This window comes from Oncorhynchus clarkii, chromosome 7 (genome assembly GCF_045791955.1).
Source record: "Oncorhynchus clarkii lewisi isolate Uvic-CL-2024 chromosome 7, UVic_Ocla_1.0, whole genome shotgun sequence".
Taxonomy (NCBI): Eukaryota; Metazoa; Chordata; class Actinopteri; order Salmoniformes; family Salmonidae; genus Oncorhynchus; species Oncorhynchus clarkii.
In genome coordinates this window covers 41,841,662-41,869,194 of record NC_092153.1, presented here as the reverse complement: position 1 = coordinate 41,869,194, position 27,533 = coordinate 41,841,662, and the positions used below count along the sequence as shown (strand labels likewise).

The window sequence follows — 27,533 nt, the reverse complement described above, 5'->3', positions numbered from 1 at the left end:
CGTAAACCTTAGCTAGATGGCTAAAATGAGCTAGGCTAGTGGTTAGGTGTTAGGGTTGACTAACATGCTAAGTAGTTGCAAAGTAGCAAGTACCTAAAGTTGTCTGTAATGAGATTCAAACACGCAAACATTGGGTTGCTAGACGTTCACATTATACACCTACCCACCCTACTGTCTGCCTTAAGTAACCTTCTGTCTTACGTAACCAAAGATCATATCATACTAATTTGAGAGTTCCGGATTTAAATTTTACTGTGTTACGTCTAGTTTATGAGACCAGGCTGGTGTAAACCCGTACATATAGTAATAATACTTGAAACTTGAAAATATGTCTGTTTTGTGCATCAAAAGCTGCGTGAAATTATATCATCTTTGAATACATAGCTATATATAATCCCAGCTATTCACTTTACTCAACAATACTGGAAATTAGAATATAGGCGACTTTGTATCTGCTCATAAAAATGTATACTTTATGTTATCAAACCCGCCCACGTGCGTTCATCGCGCCAGGGTGCTGTTCTCGATTGTGATTGGATATCAATATGGAAATAGGCGTGGTCGTTGTGCAACTAGCGTGTCTGCTATAGTCTGTTGTGTAAGTCGTTTTTACTCACGTATTTTGTCTCTAGCCAATTCAATACATTCTGTGGAAATGGCCAAGATTGAACTAAAGCCAGTTGGAACGAACTTGTTGAAGAGTGTTTCTGGAGAGGTACGTATGTGTTGAAACGTCAATGTGTGTGTGGGTTTAGGCTCCTAGCTAGTGTAAACTAGCTGATTTGGAAGATGTAACGATCCTGGGTTTATAAGCGAGGATATCGACTCTGCCGCACCAGCATGGTTTTGCGACACAGTCGATAGCGCGCTGGACTTCGGGATAGAAGGTCGAGGGTTCGAGACCTACTCCCTCCTTGTTTCATTTACAATACTAAGTAGATATAGACCCAGGTTTTTACTGGTTCGAACAGATCTGTTTTCTCTTTATCAGGTTGTGCCAGGTTTAGAAAGGTCGTGAACGGGTTTCCTAGCCAGCTAACTTGCTACTTTGCGAGCCACAGGCAGCACTTTAATGATTGATATAATCCCTCCATTGCTGAAATCACAACCTTATCATTACCTCTTCATCCATATTATTATTGCAGCAAATTGTAAATGGAATCCCCTAGGTATGGGTCAAAATGATCAATACAATTCAGTAGAGGGAGCATAAACATTGATCTTCCCCATCTCAACCACTCCCTATCTACCTCCTCCCTCAACGTGTCATACCTCCCGCTCTCCCTTGCTGACTTCTATCCTGCCTCCCTCCTCACTCTCTCAATGTTTCATACCTCCCGCTCTCCCTTGCTGACTTCTATCCTGCCTCCCTCCTCACTCCTTCAATGTTTCATAACATGAAAGTGTTACTTTGTTCTGACTGACTTTTTTACATTGATTATTCACTCAGCCATTGTTTGTGAGCCACTAAATGTACTTCATTAAATTTAAACAGATACAGATAACTATTCATGGAGGTAACCTCCCTCCTTGCCTCCCTCCCTCAATATTTCATAACATGTCATTTTTCTCTGTCATTTGTTGCAGAGTGTGGAGCTCCAGTCTTTATGGAGTGACAAGCCTGTGGTGCTGTTCTTCCTGCGCAGGTTTGGCTGCCAGGTGTGCCGCTGGACAGCTGCAGAGATCAGTAAACTGGAACCAGACCTGACAGCCCACGGCATCGCCCTGGTGGGCATTGGACCTGAGGAGACAGGCCTGGAGGAGTTTAAGGAGGGGGGATTCTTCAAAGGAGGTTAGAAAAACCATTGCTGCTTTGCAAAAAAACACATTCTCGATTTGGGGCACAGAGTCAGTTGTCCAAAGTCACATTACAGTTGGCTGTAAGTGTCAATACACTAATGATGCTACAACCCAGCCTTTTTGACTTCTCACGCAACCACAAATGTATTCAAGCACAAATGACTTGAAAAAAAAAAGAAGTTAAATACACTTTTTTTTTTAAGCAAATAAAAGATTTACTTAAATAGTATATATATATTTTTTAAGTATATAAAAATATATTGATCTTTGAATACCATTTTACATTTTAATGACAGTTTGTCATTTAGAATCAATAGAAGCTTTGTCACCCTTACACAACATATGTAGCTTCCTTTTGTAACACCCAGTGCAAGCGGGAGTGTCCTAAGTAGCCATCGTTACATAGTTATGGCCATTTACTAGGAAAGCAATAAACTTGCCTCCTGATGGATTCCACAGCCGACCATAAATGCCCTGCCATAGTAAGAGTTTTGAGAATTTGTTGATCGTATCATTATCCTCCTGTTGTCTTCTGTGGCAGACCTTTACATTGACGAGAAAAAGCAATGCTACAAGGACCTGGGCTTCAAAAGGTAAGCTGGGTCATCTGAGTACTATTTACTTCCCTAGGTGTACTACTTGGAGTGCCAAGAAGAAAAATATCTCTTGAAAAGAACTTACATTTGTAATTTTACATTTGTAAACAGGTACACGGCTCTGAGTGTGGTTCCTGCAGCACTGGGGAAGAAAGTACGAGAGGTTACGACAAAGGTAACGCTTGTGATTTCACTTTGTCCAATAGCATTTCTGTATTCATGGTTGACACGGGAGGGGGGTTGTTCAGTTGATACTGCATGTATATGTCCTCGTCTGTCTGTCTGAGTGGAATTTTACATGATTTGACCTCTGCTCTGTCCTCCAGGCCAAAGCTCAAGGGATCCAGGGGAACTTCACTGGGGACCTCCTACAGAGTGGAGGCATGCTCATCGTGGCCAAAGGTAGGTCCATACACAGACATGGGGAGAAAAGGTTGAAGTACATTCCAGATAATCGCCATACGGAACCATATATAGGTCAGGAATACAGCTTTCAGGGGTTGACCTGTCTGGAAAAACATATCAAAGCTGTTGTGATTAGAATTGATTGCTGGAAAGATACGTTTTTCAAATATTAGTTAAATACATAAAAAATAACCATGTGTGGTAAAAAGTTTCATAAGTTAAGATCCTCATGGGATTTTTTTCATAAATAGATATAATGCTGTGGCCACTTTTTGTGTACTGTACCAAAGATTTTTTAGAACTAACCCAAGATGCACTATAGCATGCCGTTTCCAATGGAGCAAATGAAGCATAGGTGGCAGAACAAGCAAGGAGGTGGGCAAAACCAAGCACGCGCTAGCGAGATCCAATTGGTTCGTTCTACCATGCGTTTGCATATTTCCAATAGTGAATGCCTATGAAGTATGCGTGTGCAATGACTCAATTCGCCCTTGCAGTCTTTCTAAACAACGCAATTCTTAGGGTAAAGTCTATAACACATAATCCTTTTTTGGTGATCAGAAAATTGTATTGAGATCAAATGTTTCATAGATGAGAAAATTAGCAGAATGTCGGCCCAGTCTCGCTCTATTTTCTCCCACTCCTGGCCACTGGGCTTCCTCTCATCACAATATTTGGTGGGGAGTGGAAATTCCAACCACATGCTTCAGATTTATACTTCTGCCTAAACATCCGTCTCCTTGTTCTATCTGTGACTGTACTATACTCTCCACCAGAGGGCAGTGTGATAACATCAGTTCACACTAGACTGGTATTTGAGGTTGTTGGTATGCATCTCAGGCCTGTCCATGCTGTGTTTTGTGTACTATACAGGTGGAGAAAAAGTACTGCTACACTTTGTCCAGGATTCACCCGGAGACTATGTACCATTGGAGGACATTTCCAAGGCTCTTGGCATCTCAGCCAATGTACAAGCAGGGGAGAGACCACAGGTAAGTTGGCAACCAACCAATGACTGGCAAGACAAGAACATTCTTGAGAGAGACCATGTTCTGGAATAATTTATATTATCATGATTTAGTGATTACTGCTGTTGTGAATGAGCTCAGAGTAGAACATTTTTAGATCTGATCATGTCACTCTGAGATAAAGAGCTGAGTTTTTCCAGGCTGCGGACAAGTTCCTTATGGAACCACACGTATATCAGAGAATACTCCTTATTGACAATGCCACACACATTCTGCCTGCACTCCATGATCCAGATCTCTTCTTCAATTTTAGATAGGCAGCCTGTATTATCACTCTTAATTCTCCAAACTCCTTTGAACCTTGACAATGGTCTTTCTGGCTGGTGTAATAGTTTTTTTCAGCATATCCCTACAGTGTGAGATTTTGAAATAGCTCCCATGAGAACCTGATGATTTCTCAGTGCTCCTATGGAATCAGGAAGAGAACAGATAGACCAAGAATACCATAGCTGCTGTTTCATCTCCCGAGGATGTTCCCGTGAATAGGTTGAGCTGTTGATCATTTGTTGTAGGGAGAGGTCAGACTGGCAGGGTTTATATTTTTAACCTGTAGAAAATCTTCAGACTCTCCATTTACCCTTTCTTGGTGATTTAATAGATAATGTGTTATAATCTGTCTAAATCATGCGTTATCTTAAACCACCATTCAGATAAACACAAATTGGAGCTTTAACGATGAGTGCCCGGTCTGGCCACCTTGAACCTATGTGGACGTGAATAGATTACATAGGAAACGACAGACATCTTGGACGCATTCTCCAGTTCTTATTTTACCTCTGTGGTCAGTGTGTGAATGGGCGCAGTTTGACTACGCTACTGATATTCCCTGGGGTTGACTTGTAAATGACTTGTAGATCTATGAATGTCAACACAGTTATATGCTTAGTTCGACACTGAAGGATAAGTTGTCACAAAAGATTAGGTATTTTTGGAAGGTAGAACTTAGTATGAGCAAAACATTTGAGGAAATTGACAATTCGGAAGGTTTTAAATCGATTTTCTGACTGACGCATGCTACATTTGGATCAGTTTGGGGAATGTGGATTGATGCAGTCGTATCTTCAACATTTTGAATCAGGGACCGATGCGTGTCGGTGAATCATTACATCCCTAATAGTCACGTTTACGTCCACCCACCCATCGTTTGTCATTCAACAACACAATAGGGGTTTTGTAAGCACATGCCTCGAGAAATAAACAGAGTCATACTTCCAGACGACTGAGTGGCTGGTGACCCGGTGATTGTTAGTGATGTCTGCAGGCCTAAGAGGCTCAGCATGTGGGACACAACTGCAGGCTGCCCTCAGGCAGGCCGATGTTCTGCTAACACTTCAGTGCCAGGCCTAGAGCCAGCAAGGCATGGGTGTTTCCCCGTGACTGTTAAGGACAAGCAGATGTCCTCTCACCAGCTCGGGAACACAGCAACCTTTATGCTTTCTTTATAAGGGTGAAGAGGTGGGTGAAATAAGCCTTTAGGCTCCAACGCCTACATTGCAGTGCCGCGGTCTGTAAGCCCGGAAGGCGATGCATTTCATGGATAGCCATTTTATCACGGTTATCATGAGCTAAACATGACAGCATTAGTTAAAAAGGCATGTGGCTGTTTGATAATCACAGGAGAACAAGTTTCAACTTAATCTGTCCATGGTGAGAAATGACCCCAGCTCACCCAGTGTGGGTGGGTTAATATGCCCACATAGGTCCTCTGGCCTGTCTGGTAGTAAACACAGTGTCACTCACAGGCTGCTATCTGTGTCTGAATCAGAGCTGGAAATGCTCCATTTCTCCCAGGGGAATCACTTCAGTCCCCTGCATTTTATTTGATTTATTTATATTTTATTTTACCTTTACTTAACTAGGCAAGTCAGTTAAGAACAAAATCTTATTTACCATGACAGCCTACACTGGCCAAACCCGGATGATGCTGGGCCAGTTGTGCGCCACCCTATGGGACTCCCAATCACAGCCAGATGTGATGCAGCCTGGATTCGAACCAGGTACTATAGTGATGCCTCTTACACTGGGATGCAGTGCCTTAGACCGCTGCACCACTCAGGAGCCCCTGTGCCCTACCGCATCTCCAGCTCTGCCCCTGGCCAGGGGCACCAGGGACATTACTCCACCCTCTCCCTCAGGAGGCCAGGCGATTTCCCCTGGACAGGGCTTGGTGCACAGGGCATTGCGAGGTGGTTTCTAAATTCTACACTACAGGCCAGCTTCTGTGAGGTGTGCTGCACGGCAAAGAAGCTATGTTTTGTTATTGGTGGACTGAATTAAGTTAATGTCATTGAACCTTTTATGAGACCTAATGTCAGTTGTACGTCTATGGCAGGAGAGTGTTCCTGTGGCTGAAGGCCAAGTCCTGTTCTCAATGACGATTTAAAATAAAAGTTTGTGCCAACACTTAGCTGTCCTAGTTGGCTGTAAATCCAGCCATTGTAGCATTTAATTTGACAGCAAAATGGATTAAATCTCATCCCTTCTCCAGAATGGACTAAAAGCTCTCCATTCCTGACTTACCACATCTCTGAGAGAGTGGCAGTCCGAAAGAAGGAAAATATTTGGGTCGCATAAATCAAACTACAGAACCTTTATCTACAGCATAAATGAATCAAGCCCAAGGACCAGTAACTCCTCATCAATGCAGCCCACATAACTCAAAAGGCACAAAGTAAAAGCAAATGAAAATACTGTCTTTAAAACAAAACAGTAGCTACGCCGAAGTCCAAAACATATGGTGTATATATAGTAGTACTAGCTATGGAAAAACGTGACGTGTCTTCCCCTGGCTTTGCACCTACAGGCACGCAGACTGCCTACAGTGTGGGCCGCAATAACATCTCCAATTTCCTCTCGACGACTACTGTAGGCAGCAGAATATCCGAGAAATCTTACTACTGTAACCTTGGAGCAGTGTGCTTATTATGTCACTCACAGTTGACTTACCTGTCTGAGTACATGTACAGCAGGGGTAGGACACCCCGATCTTTGAGAGCTGTAGTCACTTCATGTTTTGGATTTAACCGTCGGGGAAGACCAGATGTGTTGAATTTAGGCAATCACTGAACTGATCAATTAGCTCAGGTGTGGTGCCTAGTTGGAACAAAATCCTGCAGTACCTCCGGCACCCCAGGAACAGGGTTTCCTACCCGATGTATTTCCATTATCCTCATCCCCCTGAGTTGTTTCTGAACTATTGTTTTGGCTTTGAATGAGTATATCTATGAAAGAGTACCCATTTTTCGGCCTTTCACCATGTAATAACATGCAGAATCTACTGCACACACAGCTGATTAGTGAAGGTGCTGGAGGCAAAAGTCTTTGCCACACTTCCAGTCATGTGCAAATGTATTTAATTGTGGCTGAGCTTTCAGTCAGTCAGCCTTTATCAGAGCACTATGTAAAATACCCTGTTGAATGTTAATCCATATAGTAGTATAACCTCGGTATCTCACTGCATCTCCTCCCAGTGCAACGATGATGTTTGTACCAGATGAAGCCTGAACACACCCTGGACTGGTGACAACTCAAGTGCACTTTGGGGAGGAGAGCGGAACCCCGACCACCAATCAAGCGGGGGCAAATCTGGACTGTGAAGCAGGATGATTATAACCTTTTGAATCTGCGTCAATGTTTATTATAATGGATACCCCAACTCGGTACAACCAAATCCATTTTGATTCTCGATTATAGTAGATTACTAGATGTTTTCCAGTTTGTAAATCCTTATTTATAAATGATTGTGGATAATGTTATTAAATAGTACCAAGTTGCTTGTTTACTGGTGAGTGACCAGTCACTCCAGTTTCGTCACAGAGTGGCTAATTTAAACACCAACTGTATGTGTGCTGAGGCTTGTGCTGACTTACGCACGCCTCGCTAGACATTCCCATAAATTATCCTGATACTTTTTCCTTAATCAGATACATAACATTTAACATTGAAGATTTTATTGTATAGTAATTTCTCAATGGTCTGTGACATTCTACGACGTACTGTGTGTTTGAAATACTTTTTTGTATGTATGTGTCGTGCCCAATTAAAATGAAAACTTGCTGTTTCGTGGCTTACGGGATTGAATACAATGACTTCACCCTGATGTTGGTGACTGTTTTGCAGAGATCTGTGAACATTTTCCACACTCGTGAAATACAAACATGGAGTTCAGTCATCTGATCTGGACAATGTTGGTTGTAAGACCTTACAGTAACCATATTCTTTTTGACATAGAGAGCTGGAACACACACAATCAACATCTTATGAATCAAATATTTGTACCTGATCTGAAATAGCACCATTAGTTCGACTTGGGTTTATCTAGGCTAAAATCTATATACCTTATGTAAGGTCATATAAACTGTTAAAATATCCAACTTGCATTCCACAAACTCAGGCCAAACACTTGTTATGCTTAGATAAAAGTGAATTTAATCCATTTACGTAATATCTTCAATAAGCATAGCATTTGTTTTTACACCAAGATATACAGTAACATAATTAGCATATTACTAATGCAATGCGATATGCATTTTTATCACAAAACGGCACAAATTCAGAACATTGTGATGTACACAAACATTTAACACAAGCTTGAATGACTCACTAGTTTGACAAGTGAGGATTTAGCTCCATAGCTCTTTATAATGATCACAATACAACATTGGAAAAAAGAGACTTGAAACGTCTCAGGTAAACAATCAATTGATAGCGCTAATAACAGATTGAGTCGCAAAAATAGCTGTTTATATATATAATTAAATAGCAGCATGAGCTTTCACCTGTAAATACCAGAGAAGCACACAGCACTGACAAGGTATCTTATTGTTGCATCAGAAATATATTTGATTTGTGTTCCATTTAGGTTTATATCAGCTAGTTATGCAAGAAAAGTACAAATCCAATTGCAGATAGCTGTAGTTTGGGTATTTATTTGATTCTAATGGTCTAAGAAATACAGGTGGCAGAATGTATATCTATCACAGGTTGGAGAGGCTATTTTGTGTGTGTGTGTCAATGTGTAAGGGGTATGTACAATTCTCAAACTGATTTTGTGCAAATGGTATTGTTTAAATCTTATGTGCATGATCAAACCATTATAACAGATTGTTTAAAAGGACAACCAAACAACAAATACAATGACACATCCCAAAGTAGTGTACTATATAGGGAATAGGGTGCTATTTGAGAAGCAACCCAAGTAGCTTATCTAGATGTTATCTTTATTTTGTCACTGTTGGCTATTTTAATTCCTTGTCAACTATGGATAGTCGCTTTGATTGGCAACAAACTACTTCACCACTTACATCCCAAGTGAAACAGGCACCAGTAACAAAGCTATTGGAATCCCCTGCACTGCACTGTACAACATCCAAGCCATTACAAGAAGTAAACAGGCAGAGTGATTGTAAATAAAGCTTCAAAGGCAAGATACATGTACCATGAACATTCACTAAATCAGCCTCTGATCAGACATAACAGTCATGTTCAATTGACAAAGGCATCCTGAATTTTCTCAATGACAATGTTGAGCTTTTAACAATGTGTGTTTTCTTTCCCCAGCAGTGCTTCAAACCCCTCTGTTCCACCACCATGGCAATCTGTTTGATCATGTTGTCAGTTTCTCAGTCGCTCTCTCCTGTTCTGCCCTTTAGTTCTGCTGTCATTAGTTGTTAATCAAGGTAGAAAATAACAGTCCTGGCCTTGACTGGGAACTCTCTAATGAGAAGCTATTTCCCCAGTGTCAATCTGTCAAGTCTGTCCAAGAGGCCCCTATAGCGGCTAGTTACCAGGCTCCCAACTGTCCCCACACACGCACCAGCACAGTCTTTCTCTGGGCCACTAGTCAATGGTAGAGATCAAGACGTGCCCCTTCACCTGGCCTTCACCTGCTTCTTATCCACTTCTGTGTGGATATGCCAATGGGGTTTTGCCTCAAAGGTCGCATACAATAATGAAGTTCTAGCTTTTAGATGTTCTCAGAAGAGCATGTGTTCAATCATGGCAAGATACACAACAACGGGTAAGGAATTATGAACAATGGACATTTCTAAAAAAACATCTTTGTCAAATTGTGAACATGTGTTGCCTGTCCTGGAAACTATTGTGGAAACACCTCGTAGTGATATCTGAAATATTGGCATTTTAGACATCCAAGCCACACCATTAAAAATGTCACGCCTAGTATCCCTTTTTTGGGGGGAATATAATATTTTATTTCATTTCTCTATTTCTTGCACGCCCAATATGGAAAGGGGTATCCGGATCCAAAAGTAAAGAGTGTATTTGTCTCTGTATATATATTTTTAAACGGAGGAAGGAGACATGGCTGCACATTCCTCATTATATGAAGTATCAACCCCAGGACTATTGGTAGGCGAAGCCAGGACTATTGGTAGGCGCTAACCCCATGACTATTACGGGATGCTGGGCACAGTTTTCTGTTCTGTTTTTTATTTTATGCCGTAAACACAAAGCATTGTATACACTTTTTGAAAAACACTCCTCTAAACGTTTCTTTCTGATCATATCCTAGTCCCAAATGCTGACTGGTGCTGTGTGGACAAAGCCCGAGATCAGGAACACTGTTGATCAAATGTCTGTCTCTGAAACATCCTTTAACACAACAATAAGTCAGTCAAGTAAGTCAAATCACTTTCAGTTGTGATCGAGTATAGAGTATCTAATATAAATAAGACACTGATCACTCCATGGCAGATCATTATCACTATAAATTAATCTCAAACAAAACCGTGCTAGCCTAGCAAGTATTTAAACTTATTTCCAAGCATTTATCTTCGTAGATCTCACATTTATATATGCTATATCAAAAACATTTTAAGCCATCCTTTTTTAATTTTTTTTTTCAAAATGTTCATATAAGGTTAAAGCTGCAAAGGTTTAACAGTCTGATGTCTTCAGGTAAATGGTTTCATTTCAAAGAGTGACGCAGCCAAGCCTTAGCCTAGGAGTGAGACTAATTATGTCCATCTCTAGGTCACCGCTGCTCTTCATTTTCACAGAGCCTTTATTCATTTCATAGTCACACTGTAATGTCAGACTTATTATTCACTTTTGCCTCTTGCCCTGTGGCAAAATGTCTTAAAAAACAAATGTTCCATATCAGACAGGATCATACCAGGCAACTCAGTACCAAAAGATACTTTTTGCTCATAAATGAAAGCCACTAAATATGTGGGCTTAAAAGCGCTGTGGATTTGCCATCTGAATGACTTGGCAAAAAGAACAAAGAGTTTAGGAAATTCTTTAAAAAGTCAGTTAAAGCGTATTAAGCCAGCTTGGCTCAAACATATTCTACAAGGTCTTAGGAATGTCCTACTTTTGCCCGACTATGCATGTATCCACTGACCACCCACATTGGTCCATAGGAGCTTCAGATGTATGCATGTATACAACAAAACCACTTGTAAACAAGAACAAGCTAAACTGTTCACCCACAGACAACATCTTTAGGTTGAGTAGCCATATAAGTATATACGCATTCCAAGTGTTTTTCCTGTCTCATCATAGTTTACGTCTGCTTCAAGTGGTGATACTAGGGTGTAGTTTGGTCAGTCATCCAATCTGTAACACTTATGTAAATGTCTTATCTTCTGCCATGTAAATCAATCGGACATACTCCAAAGCAGGATGCCTCTTTGGCGTCAGTATAACACAAGGTGGTTGTTAAGCATGTTCTTTTGTTTAGCTGCCCCAAGTCAAGAAATAAATAACAAGAGTAGAGAAAAGCCCAAACTGGCTACCACACCCGACATTTCATCTCAGGATTCATGGGAGTACCCGGTTTGCACTGGAATGCATCTGAGAATGCTCCAAAATTCTGTAGGGAGCCGAGTACCCTGTGAGAGAAGATAGGTAAAGAGTGTTAACAGATTGACAGAAAATACTGTATGATGGAATAGCCAAGTGCTACATTTTTACTGTTGGTCGTTACCTGTATTCCAGGGGACTGTGGGAGTCAGTCTTGATGCACTGGCTGGCATATTCAGGCCGATAGGCACCACACCATACCTGGAGGAGAAAGATGTATCACTAATTAAATCAATTCAAGTTCGAAACAGTAAAAGCACATTTCTTTTCTCAGCTACATGTGTTCGCATTTTACCAGTGCTGATATTTTTTGCCTGAATATACAGTAAATGTAAACCATAAAATGATCATGAAATTAAAACGCCTGAGAAAAGTATTTTTTCCAAAGTGCCTTTCGACAGCCCAACTGAATAATCCCAGCAGGGATTTTGTTTGGCTGTTATGCAAACTTTGGCTTTTGACCTGGTTTTGGATAAGGACTATAAAACACTAGTCTGGCTTTGCTCTTGCCTTGTTTTCCCTGGCACTGCGGTGGTCTTTAAAAACATTCTGTACCCCTAGGTAGGTCGCTTGGTATAGTCATGATCTGGTGTGGTTTTAAACTCCTTGGTCCAATTGTTTATCTCTTGAAAACCAAGTATTTAGGAAAATATAATATCTTTGTGTTTTTGTTCTCAATGGTCTGTGGACAGCAGTGGAGGAGGGACGCTAATATAGCTTTTAGCTCCCATGGTGTAATAAAGGTTGAGAAACAGTGGCCTACTTTAGACCAGGGTTTCCCAACCTCGGTTAGCACTACACAGCTGATTCAAATAACCAACTCATCATCAAGCTTTGATTATTTTAATCAGCTGTGTAGTGCTAGGCGCAGGGGTGGGCAACTCCAGTCCTCGAGGGCCTGATTGGTGTCACACTGTTTCTCCATCGCTAGCAAACACAGCTGATTAATCAAATTGCATTCTAAACTGAAGATCATGATTAGGTGATTATTGGAGTCAGGTGAGTTAGCTGGGGCAAAACTGTGACACCAATCAGGCCCTTGAGGACTGGAGTTGCCCACCCCTGTAGGGGAATCCTGCTTTAGACTACTCAATTTATTAAAATGGGAGCTTACTCACTTGGGCAAAGTTAAGGAAAAAAAGTTGCTTGTGGTCCATGTCCAGACCAGGTAAACGAAGCTCTTCTCCTTCTCTCTCCACCCACTTCATATAGGCCTGACCACAAACATAAAAAACATACAAATATAATGAAAATTTAGTCAGAGATTTTTTGTTGTTGTTATGAAGTGGTTCATTGTGTTTTATGGGGGTTGAATGCGTTTTGTCAGGGTGCTATGATTGTGTCGCACCTTGTAAGCTTGCCGAACTCCTCCGTTGTCTGCGATGTTCTCCCCCAAAGTACTAATTCCACTGACCTTAGGTAACACAGAGACAGTCATTAAAGTCCTACTCCAGTCTCCTTTTCACCTCATTTAACACCTGATTTAGGTTGTCTTAAGTGTTTGTACATAAAATATTGGAATAAGTTCCAAAAATCATCGTAGGACGTATTTAACACACTCAAATTTAATCAAATCTATTTATATAGCTGATATCTCAAAGTGCTGTACAGAAACCCAACCTAAAACCCCAAACAGCAAGCAATGCAGGTGTAGAAGCACGGTGGCTAGGAAAAACTCCCTAGAAAGGCCGGAACCTAGGAAGAAACCTAGAGAGGAACAAGGCTCTGAGGGGTGGCCGGCCCACTTCTGGCCGTGCCGGGTGGAGATTATAACAGAACATGGCCAAGATGTTCCTAAATGACCAGCATGGTCAAATAATAATAATCGCAGTAGTTGTCGAGGGTGCAGCAAGTCAGCACCTCAGGAGTAAATGTCAGTTGGCTTTTCATAGCTGATCATTAAGAGTATCTCTACCGCTCCTGCTGTCTCTAGGGAGTTGAAAACAGCAGGTCTGGGACAGGTAGCACGTCCGGTGAACAGGTCAGGGTTCCATAGCCGCAGGCAGAACAGTTGAAACTGGAGCAGCAGCACGGCAGCTAAATGGTAAACACTCAATCGAGGTTCTTTCAAAAAGAAATCTAGCATCTTCTATAATCTTTAGTTTTAGTCATTATACCAAAATACATATAACATTTTGCCCATGCTTCTGCTACATTGGGAAACTCACATTTTGTCCTCCTGCAAGCTTCCAGTTGAAGTTGCCATATTGTTGCACCATGCACTGTGACTGGTCCTTAAAGTGCTCAGCAGAATAATTACTCCACCAGTTAAGCATGTTACCATCCTTGTCAAAATTACGGCCTGTTTTTGAAAGATATAATGTGGAATTAATTGTGATGCAATCTCTTTGACATTTTCCCATGAATTAATGCTCTATACTAAAAATGATTTTGCAACACATTGGACACAGACATGGACAGTGACTGTAAATATGAGGACTGCCTCACCATTGTCATCAAACCCGTGGGTGATCTCATGTCCAATAACCATCCCTATTCCACCAAAGTTCAGGGCCTGGAGCTGCTGCTTACTGAAGAAAGGAGGCTGCAGGATACCGGCAGGGAATACTAGGAAAAGGGACAGAGAGAATCGTACAAGGAACAGATTGGGCCAAATGAACTAAGACCGTCTATAATCGTTATGATGGAAACTAATGTTGGTGCTTTTCTTTTTACCAATTTCTGTGTTCTATGTTTGTGCTTTTCTAATAACCGTTTTCATGCAAGTGACTGATAGAATGAACCTTCATGATCAGTATCTGCAATTTGGCAGTACGCCCAGACCCTTATTTTGAGAACGAAAGACAGTGCCTTGCAAAAGTATTCACCCCCCTTGGCGTTTTTCCTATTTTGTTGCATTACAACCTGTCATTTCAATGTATTTTTATTTGGATTTCATGTAATGGACATACACAAAATAGTCAAAATTGGTGAAGTGAAATTTAAAAAATAACTTAATAAATAAATAAATAAAACATGGAAAAGTGGTGCGTGCATATGTATTCACCCCCTTTGACATGAAGCCCCTAAATAAGGTCTGGTGCAACCAATTACCTTCAGAAGTCACATAATTAGTTAGATTGCACACAGGTGGACTTTAAGTGTCACATGATCTCAGTGTGTGTGTGTGTGTGTGTGTGTGTGTGTGTGTGTATATATATATATATATATATATATATATATATATCTGTTCTGAAAGGCCCCAGAGTCTGCAACACCACTATATACTCCAATGCATCACCAAGCAAGCGACACCATGAAGATCAAGGAGCTCTCCAAACAGGTCAAGGATGAAGTTGTGAAGAAGTACAGATCAGGGTTGGGTTTAAAAAAAATATCTTGCAACTTTGAACATCCCACAGAGCACCATTAAATCCATTATTAAAAAATTTAAAGAATATCGCACCCCAATAAACCTGCCAAGAGAGGGCCGCCCACCAAAACTCATAGACCAGGCAAGGAGGGAATTAATCAGAGAGGCAACAAAGAGACCAAAGATAACCCTGAAGTAGCTGCAAAGCTCCACAGCGGACATTGCAGTATATGTCCATAGGACCACTTTAAGCTGTACACTCCACAGAGCTGGACTTTACGGAAGAGTGGCCAGAAAAAAGCCATCTCTTAAAGAAAAAAAATTGTTGTTCGCCAAAAGGCATGTGGGAGACTCCCCAAACATATGGAAGAAGGTACTCTGGTCAGATGAGACTAAAATTGAGCTTTTTGTCCATCAAGGAAAACACTATGTCTGGCGCAAACCCAACACCTCTCATCACCCCCAGAACACCATCCCCACAGTGAAGCATGGTGGTGGCAGCATCATGCTGTGGGGATGTTTTTCATCGGCAGGGACTGTGAAACTGGTCAGAATTGAAGGAATGATGGATTGCACTAAATACATGGAAATTATTGAGGGAAACCTGTTTCAGTCTTCCAGAGATTTGAGACTGGGGCGGAGGTTCACCTTCCAGCAGGACAATGACCTTAAGCATACTGCTAAAGCAACACTCGACTGGTTTAAGGGGAAACATTTAAGCATCTTGGAATGGCCTATCCATTTTAATTCCAGGTTGTAAGGCAACAAAATAGGAAAAATGCCAAGGGGGTGAATACTTTCGTAAGCCACTGTATCTCAGTTTCAAGGTCTCAGCTTAGAGAAGAAGCCTCGTGAGGTATTGATCTGTCACATGCATGACCCAATATTGGTCGGATGAATTAATTATAGATAAGCTAAATCATGCAAATATGACTTGTCTGCATTATATAAGAGAATTAATGACTGCCCCGTGAGAGCTCCTGACAGACGTTCACTATGGTGCATCAAGTTTGTTGGAACCTCTTCAGCGCGCTGATAATAAACAATGATTCATTTATGATTGCCTTTGAGTGTCCCTGTGTAAAAATTTCCACAAAATATTGACGTCACAAACTGGATTATTCATTCTGCCTGCCGAGCTTTCCAGTGGGGGGGGAGGCATTGTATGACGCATGAGGGAAATTCCTGTCTGACCAAAAGAGGACGAGACCCGCCCAAACCAGAGCCTTACTATGAGCTGCCCAGGAGGAGATGTATCATCCGCAAACAACTGATTTCAGTAAGTCAATTATAAATGAATCGAATCGAAATAAAATGAAGGCGACCAATGCATAAAAAGGTACTCATATTCTTATAGAGAGAAGGCTATTCACTAGTCTAACGAGAAGACTAGAGCAAGGACGTAACTGTACCATGGAAAGCCTCGCTGACAGCTGTCTACAGGCATTTATAATAAATGCAGTTGAAGTTGGAAGTTTACATACACTTAAGTTGGAGTCATTAAAACTTGTTTTTCAACCACTCCACAAACTTCTTGTTAACAAACTATAGTTTTGGCAAGTCGGTTAGGACATCTACTTTGTGCATGACACAAGTAATTTTTCCAACAATTGTTTACAGACAGATTATTTCACTTATAATTCACTGTATCACAATTACAGGGGGTCAGAAGTTTACATACACTAAGTTGACTGTGCCTTTAAACAGCTTGGAAAATTCCCAAAAATTATGTCATGCTTTAGAAGCTTCTGATAGGCTAATTGACATAATTTGAGTCAATTGGAGGTGTACCTGTGGCTGTAATTCAAGGCCTACCTTGAAACGCAGTGCCTCTTTGCTTGACATCATGGGAAAATCAAAAGAAATCAGCCAAGACGTCAGAAAAAAATAGACTATGGTTTGCAACTGCACATGGGGACAAAGATCGTACTTTTTGGAGAAATGTCCTCTGGTCTGATGAAACAAAAATAGAACTGTTTGGACATAATGACCATCATTATGTTTGGAGGAAAAAGGGGGAGGCTTGCAAGCCGAAGAACACAATCCCAACCGTGAAGCACGGGGGTGGCAGCATCATGTTGTGGGGGTGCTTTGCTGCAGGAGGGACTGGTGCACTTCACAAAATAGATGGCAGCATGAGGCAGGAAAATTATGTGGATATATTGAAGCAACATCTCAAGACATCAGACAGAAAGTTCAAGCTTGGTTGCAAATGGGTCTTCCAAATGGACAATGACCCCAAGCATACTTCCAAAGTTGTGGCAAAATGGCTTAAGGACAACAAAGTCAAGGATTTGGAGTGGCCATCACAAAGCCCTGACCTCAATCCTATAGAAAATGTGTGGGCAGAACTGAAAAAGCGTGTGCGAGCAAGGAGGCCTACAAACCTGACTGTTACACCAGCTCTGTCAGTAGGAATGGGCCAAAATTCACCCAACTTATTGTGGGAAGGCTACCCATAACGTTTGACCCAAGTTAAACAATTTAAAGTCAATGCTACCAAATAATAATTGAGTATACTTCTAACCCACTGGGAATGTGATGAAATAAATAAAAGCTGAAATAAATCATTCTCTAGAATTATATTCACATTCTTAAAATAAAGTGGTGATCCTAACTGACCTAAGACGGGGAAGTTTTTCTCGGATTAAATGTCAGGAATTGTGAAAAACTGAGTTTAAATGTATTTGGCTAAGGTGTACAGTATGTAAACTTCTGACTTCCACTGTATGTACAGGATATGCATATTGTGCATAGCAAGTAATGACAAGAGAATTGTTGAAGATGCACATGGGTAATAAGGGAGATTACAGAGTGTGTTTGGGAATAGTACTAAGTGGATGTGAAAGTTGTGTGATTGTGAGAAATGGCTTATTAAACTGATTGAAATTTGGATAATAAATCGATTGACATAATTACTATTACGATTGAAATTTGGATATTAAGAGTGATTGAAATATGATAATAAACTGATTTGAAAATTGGATTATAAGAGATTGAAATTTAGCTGTAAATTACTGAGTGAATGAGAGCTGTCAGGGGACTAGCTCACGTGTGAAAAAGGTGAATGAATGCCCCAACCAGTTCTCTGAATTGAGTTTTTCAGTCTGTAACGTTATCTAGGGTTTTGTCCACCACCACCCGTTGGATCTACAGGTGGAGGATAACATGTCTCGATAAGTAACGAGGATTACATGATAACATGTCTCAGAGGATAACGTGATTACACGTCTCATTAGTAACAAGGATAACATGTCTCTGAGGGTAACATGCCTTTAGAATACATGAGGATAACATGACTCATCAGTGGAGTTTGATGGTACAACGTTATTATGTATGTGGAGATATGAAAGGAGAAAGTACTATTCCCAAATATTCTGTTAAATAGAGCACTAGAGTGAATATTCAAACCCCTGTATGAATAGAACACAGGTGTAGGGGAGGAATTTGTGATGTAAAACACGTGTGTAATGGGTTACTAGAGATAAAGTAACATAATATTGAGTATAATGGGTTACTAGAGATAAAGTAACATAATATTGAGTATAATGGGTTACTAGAGATAAAGTAACATCATTGAGTATAATGGGTTACTAGAGATAAAGTAACATAATATTGAGTATAATGGGTTACTAGAGATAAAGTAACATAATATTGAGTATAATGGGTTACTAGAGATAAAGTAACATAATATTGAGTATAATGGGTTACTAGAGATAAAGTAACATAATATTGAGTATAATGGGTTACTAGAGATAAAGTAACATCATATTGAGTATAATGGGTTACTAGAGATAAAGTAACATAATATTGAGTATAATGGGTTACTAGAGATAAAGTAACATAATATTGAGTATAATGGGTTACTAGAGATAAAGTAACATAATATTGAGTATAATGGGTTACTAGAGATAAAGTAACATCATATTGAGTATAATGGGTTACTAGAGCTAAAGTAACATAATATTGAGTATAATGGGTTACTAGAGATAAAGTAACATAATATTGAGTATAATGGGTTACTAGAGATAAAGTAACATAATATTGAGTATAATGGGTTACTAGAGATAAAGTAACATAATATTGAGTATAATGGGTTACTAGAGATAAAGTAACATCATATTGAGTATAATGGGTTACTAGAAATCTGATGAAGTAACAATATAAATAATAATAATATACAACTTGCACACCCACACATCAACGTGCTTAAGTGGTGTAAAAAATTAGGAGACATCTTCAGTGGTCCCTTTATGGATCATTTGATAAAGATACGGTTAAAGCATTGTATGGGACTTGAATTAAACCTAACCAATAAAACTATAAATGCTTATGAGACTTCCTCCACCCTGGTAATACATTTTGAAATAAATCCCATACCCTGTTAAATAGACCCAATGATTTTCTGTATTCACCTACTCAACCATTTAACTTGCTAGGTAGGGACTTATTATGGACAGAGCACCATGCCATCTACAGGGGACTGATAGACCATGCCAGCTCAGTTAATACGTATTGATCCCTCCAAAGCATTACATGTTAATCTTAAAATAATAGACATTTAATAAGTATGAAGCAGAAAGTGAATATCCAACAGAAATTTGAAATAAATATATAGAGTAACATTGTTAGGGTAGACTAAAATGAAAACAATGCCTTCCAATATGGATAAAGTTATCATATTTGTTTTGTTTTAAACCTTGCAATGGGGGAAAAGCAGAATGTTGTTTGAGAGTGATCCATGTGTATTAGTAATAGTAGATTAATGCAACCGCTGTGTCAGATTTTTTTAAAACTTGACGGAAAAAGCATAATCTGAGAACGGCGCTCAGAGTCCAATCCAGCCAAAGAAATATCCGCCATGTTGGAGTCAACAGAGGTTAGAAATAACACTGTAAATATTCACTTACCTTTGATGATCTTCATCAGAAGGCACTCCCAGGAATCCCAGTTCGACAATAAATGACTGATTTGTTCCATAAAGTCCATCATTTATGTCCAAATATCCACTTGTTGTTAGCGATTTTAGCCCAGTAATCCATCTTCATGCGGCGCGAGCACTTCGTCCAGACAAAAACTCGAAAAGTTCCGTTACAGGTCGTAGAAACAAGTCAGACGATGTATGGAATCAATCTTTAGGATGTTTTTAACATAAAACATCAATAATGTTCCAACCGGAGAATTCCTATGTCTGAAGAAAAGCACTGGAACGAAAGCTAACTCTGTCGGGAGCGCGCGTCACGAGCCTGAGACACTCTGCCAGACTACTGACTCATTCATCTCCCATTCCCCCCTCCTTTATTGCAGAAGCCTGAAACAAGTTTCTAAAGACGGTTGACATCTAGTGGAAGCCGTAGGGAGTGCAACTTGACTCCATAGACAGTATGTATTCGGTAGGCCAAGCTTTGAAAAACTACAAACCTCAGATTTCCCTCTTCCTTGTTGGATTCTTCTCAGGTTTTCGCCTGCCATATGAGTTCTGGTATACTCACAGACATCATTGAAACAGTTTTAGAAACGTCAGAGTGTTTTCTATCCAATACTAATAATAATATGCATATATTAGAATCTGGACAGAATACGAGGCAGTTCACTCTGGGCATGCTATTCATCCAAAAGTGAAAATGCTGCCCCCTATCCCAAAAAGGTTTAGAGGTCTTCCTATTGGGAAGGGAGTCCTAGTTGAAGGAAACTGATATGGAGACTCGTGAAAGTAACAAAGTGAATGGTAAATAGGCTTTCAAATTGCACTCCAATAATGCAATATCTTAGTATTTTGAAGAAGTAAGAGGGATCGAGCATTGGGAATGATATTAAATTAGAGGCTGCTCACTCTTCAAGGCCTGGTCCACTGCTCTCGTGTTTATGTCATCTGTTGTTTGGGTTAGAGATAAGATTCCTGTGATACAATAGATAGCTGCCAGTCCCTTCTGAACTCAAACAGGCTGTATGAAAGACAGTGGGGAAATTTGGGACAGGGTTATGAATAATTTAATAAGCAAGTTTTTGACAATTCTATAGTTTGGGTAGCACCAGTGATTTAAGTAAAGAAGGTAATGTCATCTAAAACAATACTCTGTTTCCATTACATGGAACTGTGTCCAGTGACTTGCCTCTTTAAATAAAAATGTTAAAATGTAAGTAAGGAATATAATCTAAAATAATAAAAAAAATCCATTACGTGGAACTGTATCTAGAATGAAGTAGATCTTAGTAAATGTTTTAGTACCGAATATTGAGTTGATAAGCCAGCATTAACTTTTTAAAGGTCCTAGTAGATTTCATTTTTTGACTAGTTTTATGTCCCAGGGACAGTTTGTACAGAATTGTATGTTAATGCAACAGGTCAAAATGACAAGGTTACAAGAGAGGGGCTCTGGGATTGTTTACTTTAGAAAGTGCCTATTCAGTTTGACGGGACACTGCATCATCATCATCAAGTCTGAAGTATAATTATGTATACGACTGATGGAATTTCCACTACCAAGTTTTTTTTTTTTAGATATTTATCAATGATTTTTTTTTTTTTTTTTTTTTTTTCACCTTTATTTAACTAGGTAGGCTAGTTGAGAACAAGTTCTCATTTACAACTGCAACCTGGCCAAGACAAAGCAAAGCAGTGTGACACAGACAACAACACAGAGTTACACATGGAGTAAACAATAAACAAGCCAATAACACAAACAAGTCAATGACACAGTAGAGAATAGAAAGTCAGTCATAAATACAGTGTGTGCAAAAGGCATGAGGAGGTAGGCAATAAATAGGCCATAGGAGCGAATAATTACAATTTAGCAGATTAACACTGGAGTGATAAATGAGCAGATGATGATGAGCAAGTAGAGATACTGGTGTGCAAAAGAGCAGAAAAGTAAATCAAATAAAAACAGTATGGGGATGAGGTAGTTAGATTGGATGACTATTTACAGATGGACTATGTACAGCTGCAGTGATCGGTTAGCTGCTCAGATAGTTTATGTTTAAAGTTGGTGAGGGAAATAAAAGTCTCCAACTTCAGCGATTTTTGCAATTCGTTCCAGTCACTGGCAGCAGAGAACTGGAAGGAAAGGTGGCCAAATGAGGTGTTGGCTTTGGGGATGATCATTGAGATATACCTGCTGGAATGTGTGCTACGGGTGGGTGTTGTTATCGTGACCAGTGAACTGAGATAAGGCGGAGCTTTACCTAGCATAGACTTATAGATGACCTGGAGCCAGTGGGTCTGGCGACAAATATGTAGCGAGGGCCAGCCGACTAGAGCATACAGGTCGCAGTGGTGGGTGATATAAGGTGATTTGGTAACAAAACGGATGGCACTGTGATAGACTGCATCCAGTTTGCTGAGTAGAGTGTTGGAAGCTATTTTGTAGATGACATCGCCGAAGTCGAGGATCGGTAGGATAGTCAGTTTTACTAGGGTAAGTTTGGCGTCGTGAGTGAAGGAGGCTTTGTTGCGAAATAGAAAGCCGATTCTAGATTTGATTTTGGATTGAATATGTTTAATATGAGTCTGGACTCCTTTACAGTCTAGCCAGACACCTAGGTATTTATAGTTGTCCACATATTCTAGGTCGGAACCGTCCAGGGTGGTGATGCTAGTCAGGCAGGCGGGTGCAGGCAGCGAACGGTTGAAAAGCATGCATTTGGTTTTACTAGCGTTTAAGAGCAGTTGGATGCCACGGAAGGAGTATTGTATGGCATTGAAACTCGTTTGGAGGTTAGTTAGCACAGTGTCCAAGGAAGGGCCAGAAGTATGCAGAATTGTGTCGTCTGCGTAGAGGTGGATCAGGGAATCGCCCGCAGCAAGAGCGGCATCATTGATATATACAGAGAAAAGAGTCGGCCCTAGAATTGAACCCTGTGGTACCCCCATAGAGACTGCCAGAGGTCCGGACTGCATGCCCTCCGATTTGACACACTGAACTGTCTGCAAAGTAGTTGGTAAACCAGTTGAGGCAGTCGTCAGAAAAACCAAGGCTATTGAGTCTGCCGATAAGAATACGGTGATTGACAGAGTCGAAAGCCTTGGCCAGGTTGATGAAGACGTCTTTTATCGATGGTGGTTATGATATTGTTTAGTACCTTGAGCGTGGCTGAGGTGCACCCGTGACCGACTCGGAAGCCGGATTGCACAGCGGAGAAGGTACGGTGGGATTCAAAATGGTCAGTGATCTGTTTATTAACTTGGCTTTCGAAGACTTTATATAGGCAGGGCAGGATGGATATAGGTCTGTAACAGTTTGGGTCTAGGGTGTCACCCCCTTTGAAGAGGGGGATGACCGCGGCAGCTTTCCAATCTTTAGGGATCTCGGACGATACGAAAGAGAGGTTGAACAGGCTGGTAATAGGGGTTGCAACAATGGCGGCGGATAGTTTTAGAAAGAGAGGGTCCAGATTGTCTAGCCCCGCTGATTTGTACTGGTCCAGGTTTTGTACTGGTCCAGGTTCTGTATCTCTCCCTTTGAAAGGCTTCCTAAGGCAAGCGCCTTGGGAGAGCAGTTAAAGCTACCCGGATCCAGCTGTTAACTTCTTTGATATAGGGGGCGCTCTTTTAATTTTTGGATAAAAAAAGTTCCCGTTTTAAGCGCGATATTTTGTCACGAAAAGATGCTCGACTATGCATATAATTGACAGCTTTGGAAAGAAAACACTCTGACGTTTCCAAATCTGCAAAGATATTATCTGTGAGTGCCACAGAACTGATGCTACAGGTGAAACCAAGATGAAATTTCAAACCGGAAATGCCCCAGATTTTGAAGGCGCTGTTTTCCAATGTCTCCTTATATGGCTGTGAATGCGCAAGGAATGAGCCTACACTTTCTGTCGTTTCCCCAAGGTGTCTGCAGCATTGTGACGTATTTGTAGGCATATCATTGGAAGATTGACCATAAGAGACTACATTTACCAGGTGCTCCGTCTGGTGTCCTCCGTTGCAATTATTGCGTAATCTCCACCTGCATGTATTTTTCCATTTTCTTCAGAGAAGAAACCAAACTGCCAGGAATGACTTATCATCGAATAGATATGTGAAAAACACCTTGAGGATTGATTCGAAACAACGTTTGCCATGTTTCTGTCGATATTATGGAGTTAATTTGGAAAAAAGTTTGGCGTTGTAATGACTGAATTTTAGTTTTTTTTTCTTAGCCAAACGTGATGAACAAAACGGAGCGATTTCTCCTACACAAATAATATTTTTGGAAAAACTGAACATTTGCTATCTAACTGAGAGTCTCCTCATTGAAAACATCCGAAGTTCTTCAAAGGTAAATGATTTTATTTGAATGCTTTTCTTGTTTTTGTGAAAATGTTGCCTGCTGAATGCTAGGCTTAATGCTATGCTAGCTATCAATACTCTTACACAAATGCTTGTGTAGCTATGGTTGAAAAGCATATTTTGAAAATCTGAGATGACAGTGTTGTTAACAAAAGGCTAAGCTTGTGAGCCAATATATTTATTTCATTTCATTTGCGATTTTCATGAATAGTTAACGTTGCGTTATGGTAATGAGCTTGAGGCTATAATTACGCTGCCGGATACGGGATTGCTCGACGCAACAGGTTAAGGGAGCTCCCAAATTAAGTTAGGCCTGGCCATTTAGTTTGTTTTTACCCTATGATTTTTTTCCACACGCCAGCACCCACACACAACCCACCTACTCACAGGTTAGAAAGGATGCTGTACACAAATGACATTTTCTGAAGTTTCTATTGTCAGCGTTTTGGTTGCACACATGTAAATTATCTTGATAAGATGGTGAGAATGGTTGACAGTTACTCCAAATGGACTGAAGTTTTCTCCAACTCGAGTGATATATTTGTATTGCTGATGTTGTTTTGTTTTCTTTGTTTTTGTCTTGCTTCAATAACAAATCTCACCAGATTGGGTCTGCTGGATGGTCGTGATTTCTCCCTAAGGATTCTCCCTTAGCCCTATAACTCCCTGACCCTGTAACTCTGCGTTGAGATCGCCAAGATGATAGGGGAGTATAAGCCAATTTGAGAAAAAAATATTTTCAACTGTGTGTTAAGAGTATTGGTAGTAGTAATAAATTGTCATAAATTATTTACTGTATCTGGGTTTCCTAAATCAGAAATGCCCTAAACTAAACTGTTGTTCTGGTCTGTCCTCTCTCTAGATTATGGCGAAAATGACCACAGGTGGTATCTAGATGCATGGAAGGGATCATTTTACCAAGAACAGTGTGAACCTCAAACCTCCCCTAACCGGCTCAAGCAATGGTGACAATGGCATCCGTACGGTCCTTCACCACATCTACCGTGAGACCTGATCCGAGCCAGCACCCTGCACAAGGCATCCAGTCGAAGCTATCAACTGCCTTTTCTCTCGTGACTTTTCTCTCAGGAGTGTGACATAAGTTCATGTCATAGTGTTGGTGTACTGGTTGAAAAATGGACAAAGACATAATGGACTGTAAAGGATAGTGGAGGCTCAGGTGAGAGACATTATCAAGGGCCATCCACTTTGTACATGTGCCATTAGGAGGACAAAATGAAACACTATCTGAAGAAGAACATGAAGAAAACGGCAGAAGGATGAGTGCCGGGAGGGTTGAGGGGGGTCAACCGTGCACGTATTGATTTAGGCTTATCCAAAATTGTTTATTTGGGATATCAGGTTGATTGTGGAGGTCTGCAGACTGCGAAATTGAGTGTAATTTAGACTAAGAATGCATTGAGAGACCAATCTGCCATTACCACAAATTGGGGCCGTGATGAGAAACGTTAATGTTAGAAAAATAAGAGAAATATACTGTATGTCAATGTAAATTTACATTCCGCCAGTATTGGTGTGTGCTAAATTGAGGGTCTTAAATGAAAGTGATAGAACCAACGTGAAGCACTAAGGACTGTCATTCTAAATTTCGGTTGGATAATTTATCAATAGTTATAATTAGGATTTTGAAAGGCGAGGCTTCTATAGACAGAGCTATGCCCCTAAATTGTTAGGAGAGCCACTAGATTGTAGCTTGGGCAAACCTTGCCCCAATCTCATTCTTTTAAAGGTTGGTGTGAAACTGTTATAACATGTATTCTCTCTTCCCTGTGAAAGTCACTATGCGTGTGCCCTAGACCAGATTCAGGAGATCTCTAGAGACGTAGAGAAAATTGGAAATGCTAAAAGAATTGCTTAAATTGGCTTTGCAAAACATAGAGACTATCTTTTGGCAGGTCAAGGGGGCACTTGTGCAATCATTGGCGATGAATGTTGTACTTTTGTCCCAGATCACTCTTCTAATATGACTGATCTCGCCGAATACATTGCCACTGTTGCTAAGAATAATTCCCCACAACCAGAGTGGACATCTGCAACTTGGTTGGAATCCCTGTTTGGAAGTTGGGGATCCCAAATTGCCCAATGGGCTGCAACATGTTTTTTATTTCTTAGTTTGTCTAAATTGTGTTATTTAACATGCTGTGTATGTGTATTCTTGATAAATTCACTCCTGCTAATAAAAGTATAACCTTTATTATGATGATAGTATTGCCCTACTAATAAGAATGTATAACCCAAAATGAAGTGTTTGAAATGATCTGTGTTTTCTGTGTTGATTTCCCTTACTTTAATAGGAGTATAGAATATTTTGATATTGAAGCTAAAATCAAAATGCTTACATTAAAATGTAATGATTATTATCACACAAGAAAAGAGAATGGAATGTGATGGAACATTTTATGTTGGTGCTTTTCTATTTAACAATTTCTGTGTTCATGCAAGTGACTGATTGAACGAACCCTCAATATCAGTATCTGCAATTTGGCAGAATGCCCAGACCCTTGTTTTGAGAATGAAAGTCATCTCAGTTTCAAGGTCTCAGCTTAGAGAAGAAGCCTTGTGATGTATTGGTCGATCACATGAATGAAGTAAACGTTAATGATGAATTAATTATGAATAAGCTAAATCACTGCCCCGTGGGAGCTCCTGACAAACGTTCATTATGGTACTTCAAGTTTGTTGGAACCTCTCCATTTAAGATTGACTTTGAGTGCCCCGTGGTAGAATTTCCACATCATGCAACCTTTTATATCAAGTGAATGAAACAAAATTCTTCACATCTGACTAATCATTGCAGCATTGTCTGAGTTACATTCATTGTTGCTGGCGCCCCAAGCCAAGTCCATATTTTTTAACCACAAAGTTTGTGTGCACTGGAGCCTGAAACTATCAACAGCAGAACGGATTACCGCCAGTCATTGTTCTCAATGAGGTGAGAGTGGAGGTGAGCCAGCCCTTATGGAAAAACCACATGATTTCACATGTGGAAAATCTCGTTTTGCACATGTGAAATCATGTGAAACCATGTGTTTTTGGAACAATTCACATGATGATGTGGATTTTCACACTAAATTTCACATGGATTTTCACGCGATCGCATAACCTTTCACGTGGATTAAAATTCACGAGACTTCACAGATGATGCCCTGAAAATAAATGTGTTATGATACACACACAGTGCTTTTAACTAACATTTTTGACTACAGTGTGTATGCTTATTTAAACAGCAATTATTATTCCTCATTATTCCTTGGGGCGGCAGGGTA

The 27,533-nt window shown here is 40.3% G+C and overlaps 2 protein-coding genes across 2 annotated transcripts in view; one reads left to right on the top strand and one right to left on the bottom strand.

The window, feature by feature from the left end:
* The first annotated feature begins 561 nt into the window (after positions 1–561).
* Positions 562–7,890, top strand: LOC139414245 (peroxiredoxin like 2B). The gene is made up of 7 exons (XM_071162145.1): positions 562–715; positions 1,588–1,792; positions 2,342–2,393; positions 2,508–2,571; positions 2,723–2,798; positions 3,675–3,793; positions 7,300–7,890. The coding sequence occupies exons 1-7, from the start codon at positions 656–658 to the stop codon at positions 7,324–7,326; spliced, it is 603 nt and encodes a 200-aa protein (XP_071018246.1). The 5' UTR covers positions 562–655; the 3' UTR covers positions 7,327–7,890.
* Positions 7,891–8,237: 347 nt separating this feature from the next.
* The window catches only part of LOC139413326 (membrane metallo-endopeptidase-like 1), a 50,793-nt gene continuing 31,497 nt past the window's right edge, over positions 8,238–27,533 (bottom strand). The window contains exons 19-24 of the mRNA XM_071160546.1: positions 14,105–14,224; positions 13,825–13,958; positions 13,005–13,070; positions 12,775–12,870; positions 11,781–11,857; positions 8,238–11,685 (exon numbers count right to left, since the gene is read on the bottom strand). Coding sequence (XP_071016647.1) covers positions 11,586–11,685; positions 11,781–11,857; positions 12,775–12,870; positions 13,005–13,070; positions 13,825–13,958; positions 14,105–14,224 — 593 coding nt within the window. The 3' untranslated portion in view covers positions 8,238–11,585. The remainder of the gene's footprint in view (positions 11,686–11,780; positions 11,858–12,774; positions 12,871–13,004; positions 13,071–13,824; positions 13,959–14,104; positions 14,225–27,533) is intronic.

Excerpts from the sequence above, each read along its gene's own strand:
- LOC139414245 (XM_071162145.1), top strand. The coding sequence starts at position 656 with ATGGCCAAGATTGAACTAAAGCCAGTTGGAACGAACTTGTTGAAGAGT. Across the intron at positions 716-1,587 it reads TGAAGAGTGTTTCTGGAGAG|AGTGTGGAGCTCCAGTCTTT; the intron begins GTACGTATGTGT and ends CATTTGTTGCAG. Across the intron at positions 2,394-2,507 it reads AAGGACCTGGGCTTCAAAAG|GTACACGGCTCTGAGTGTGG; the intron begins GTAAGCTGGGTC and ends ATTTGTAAACAG.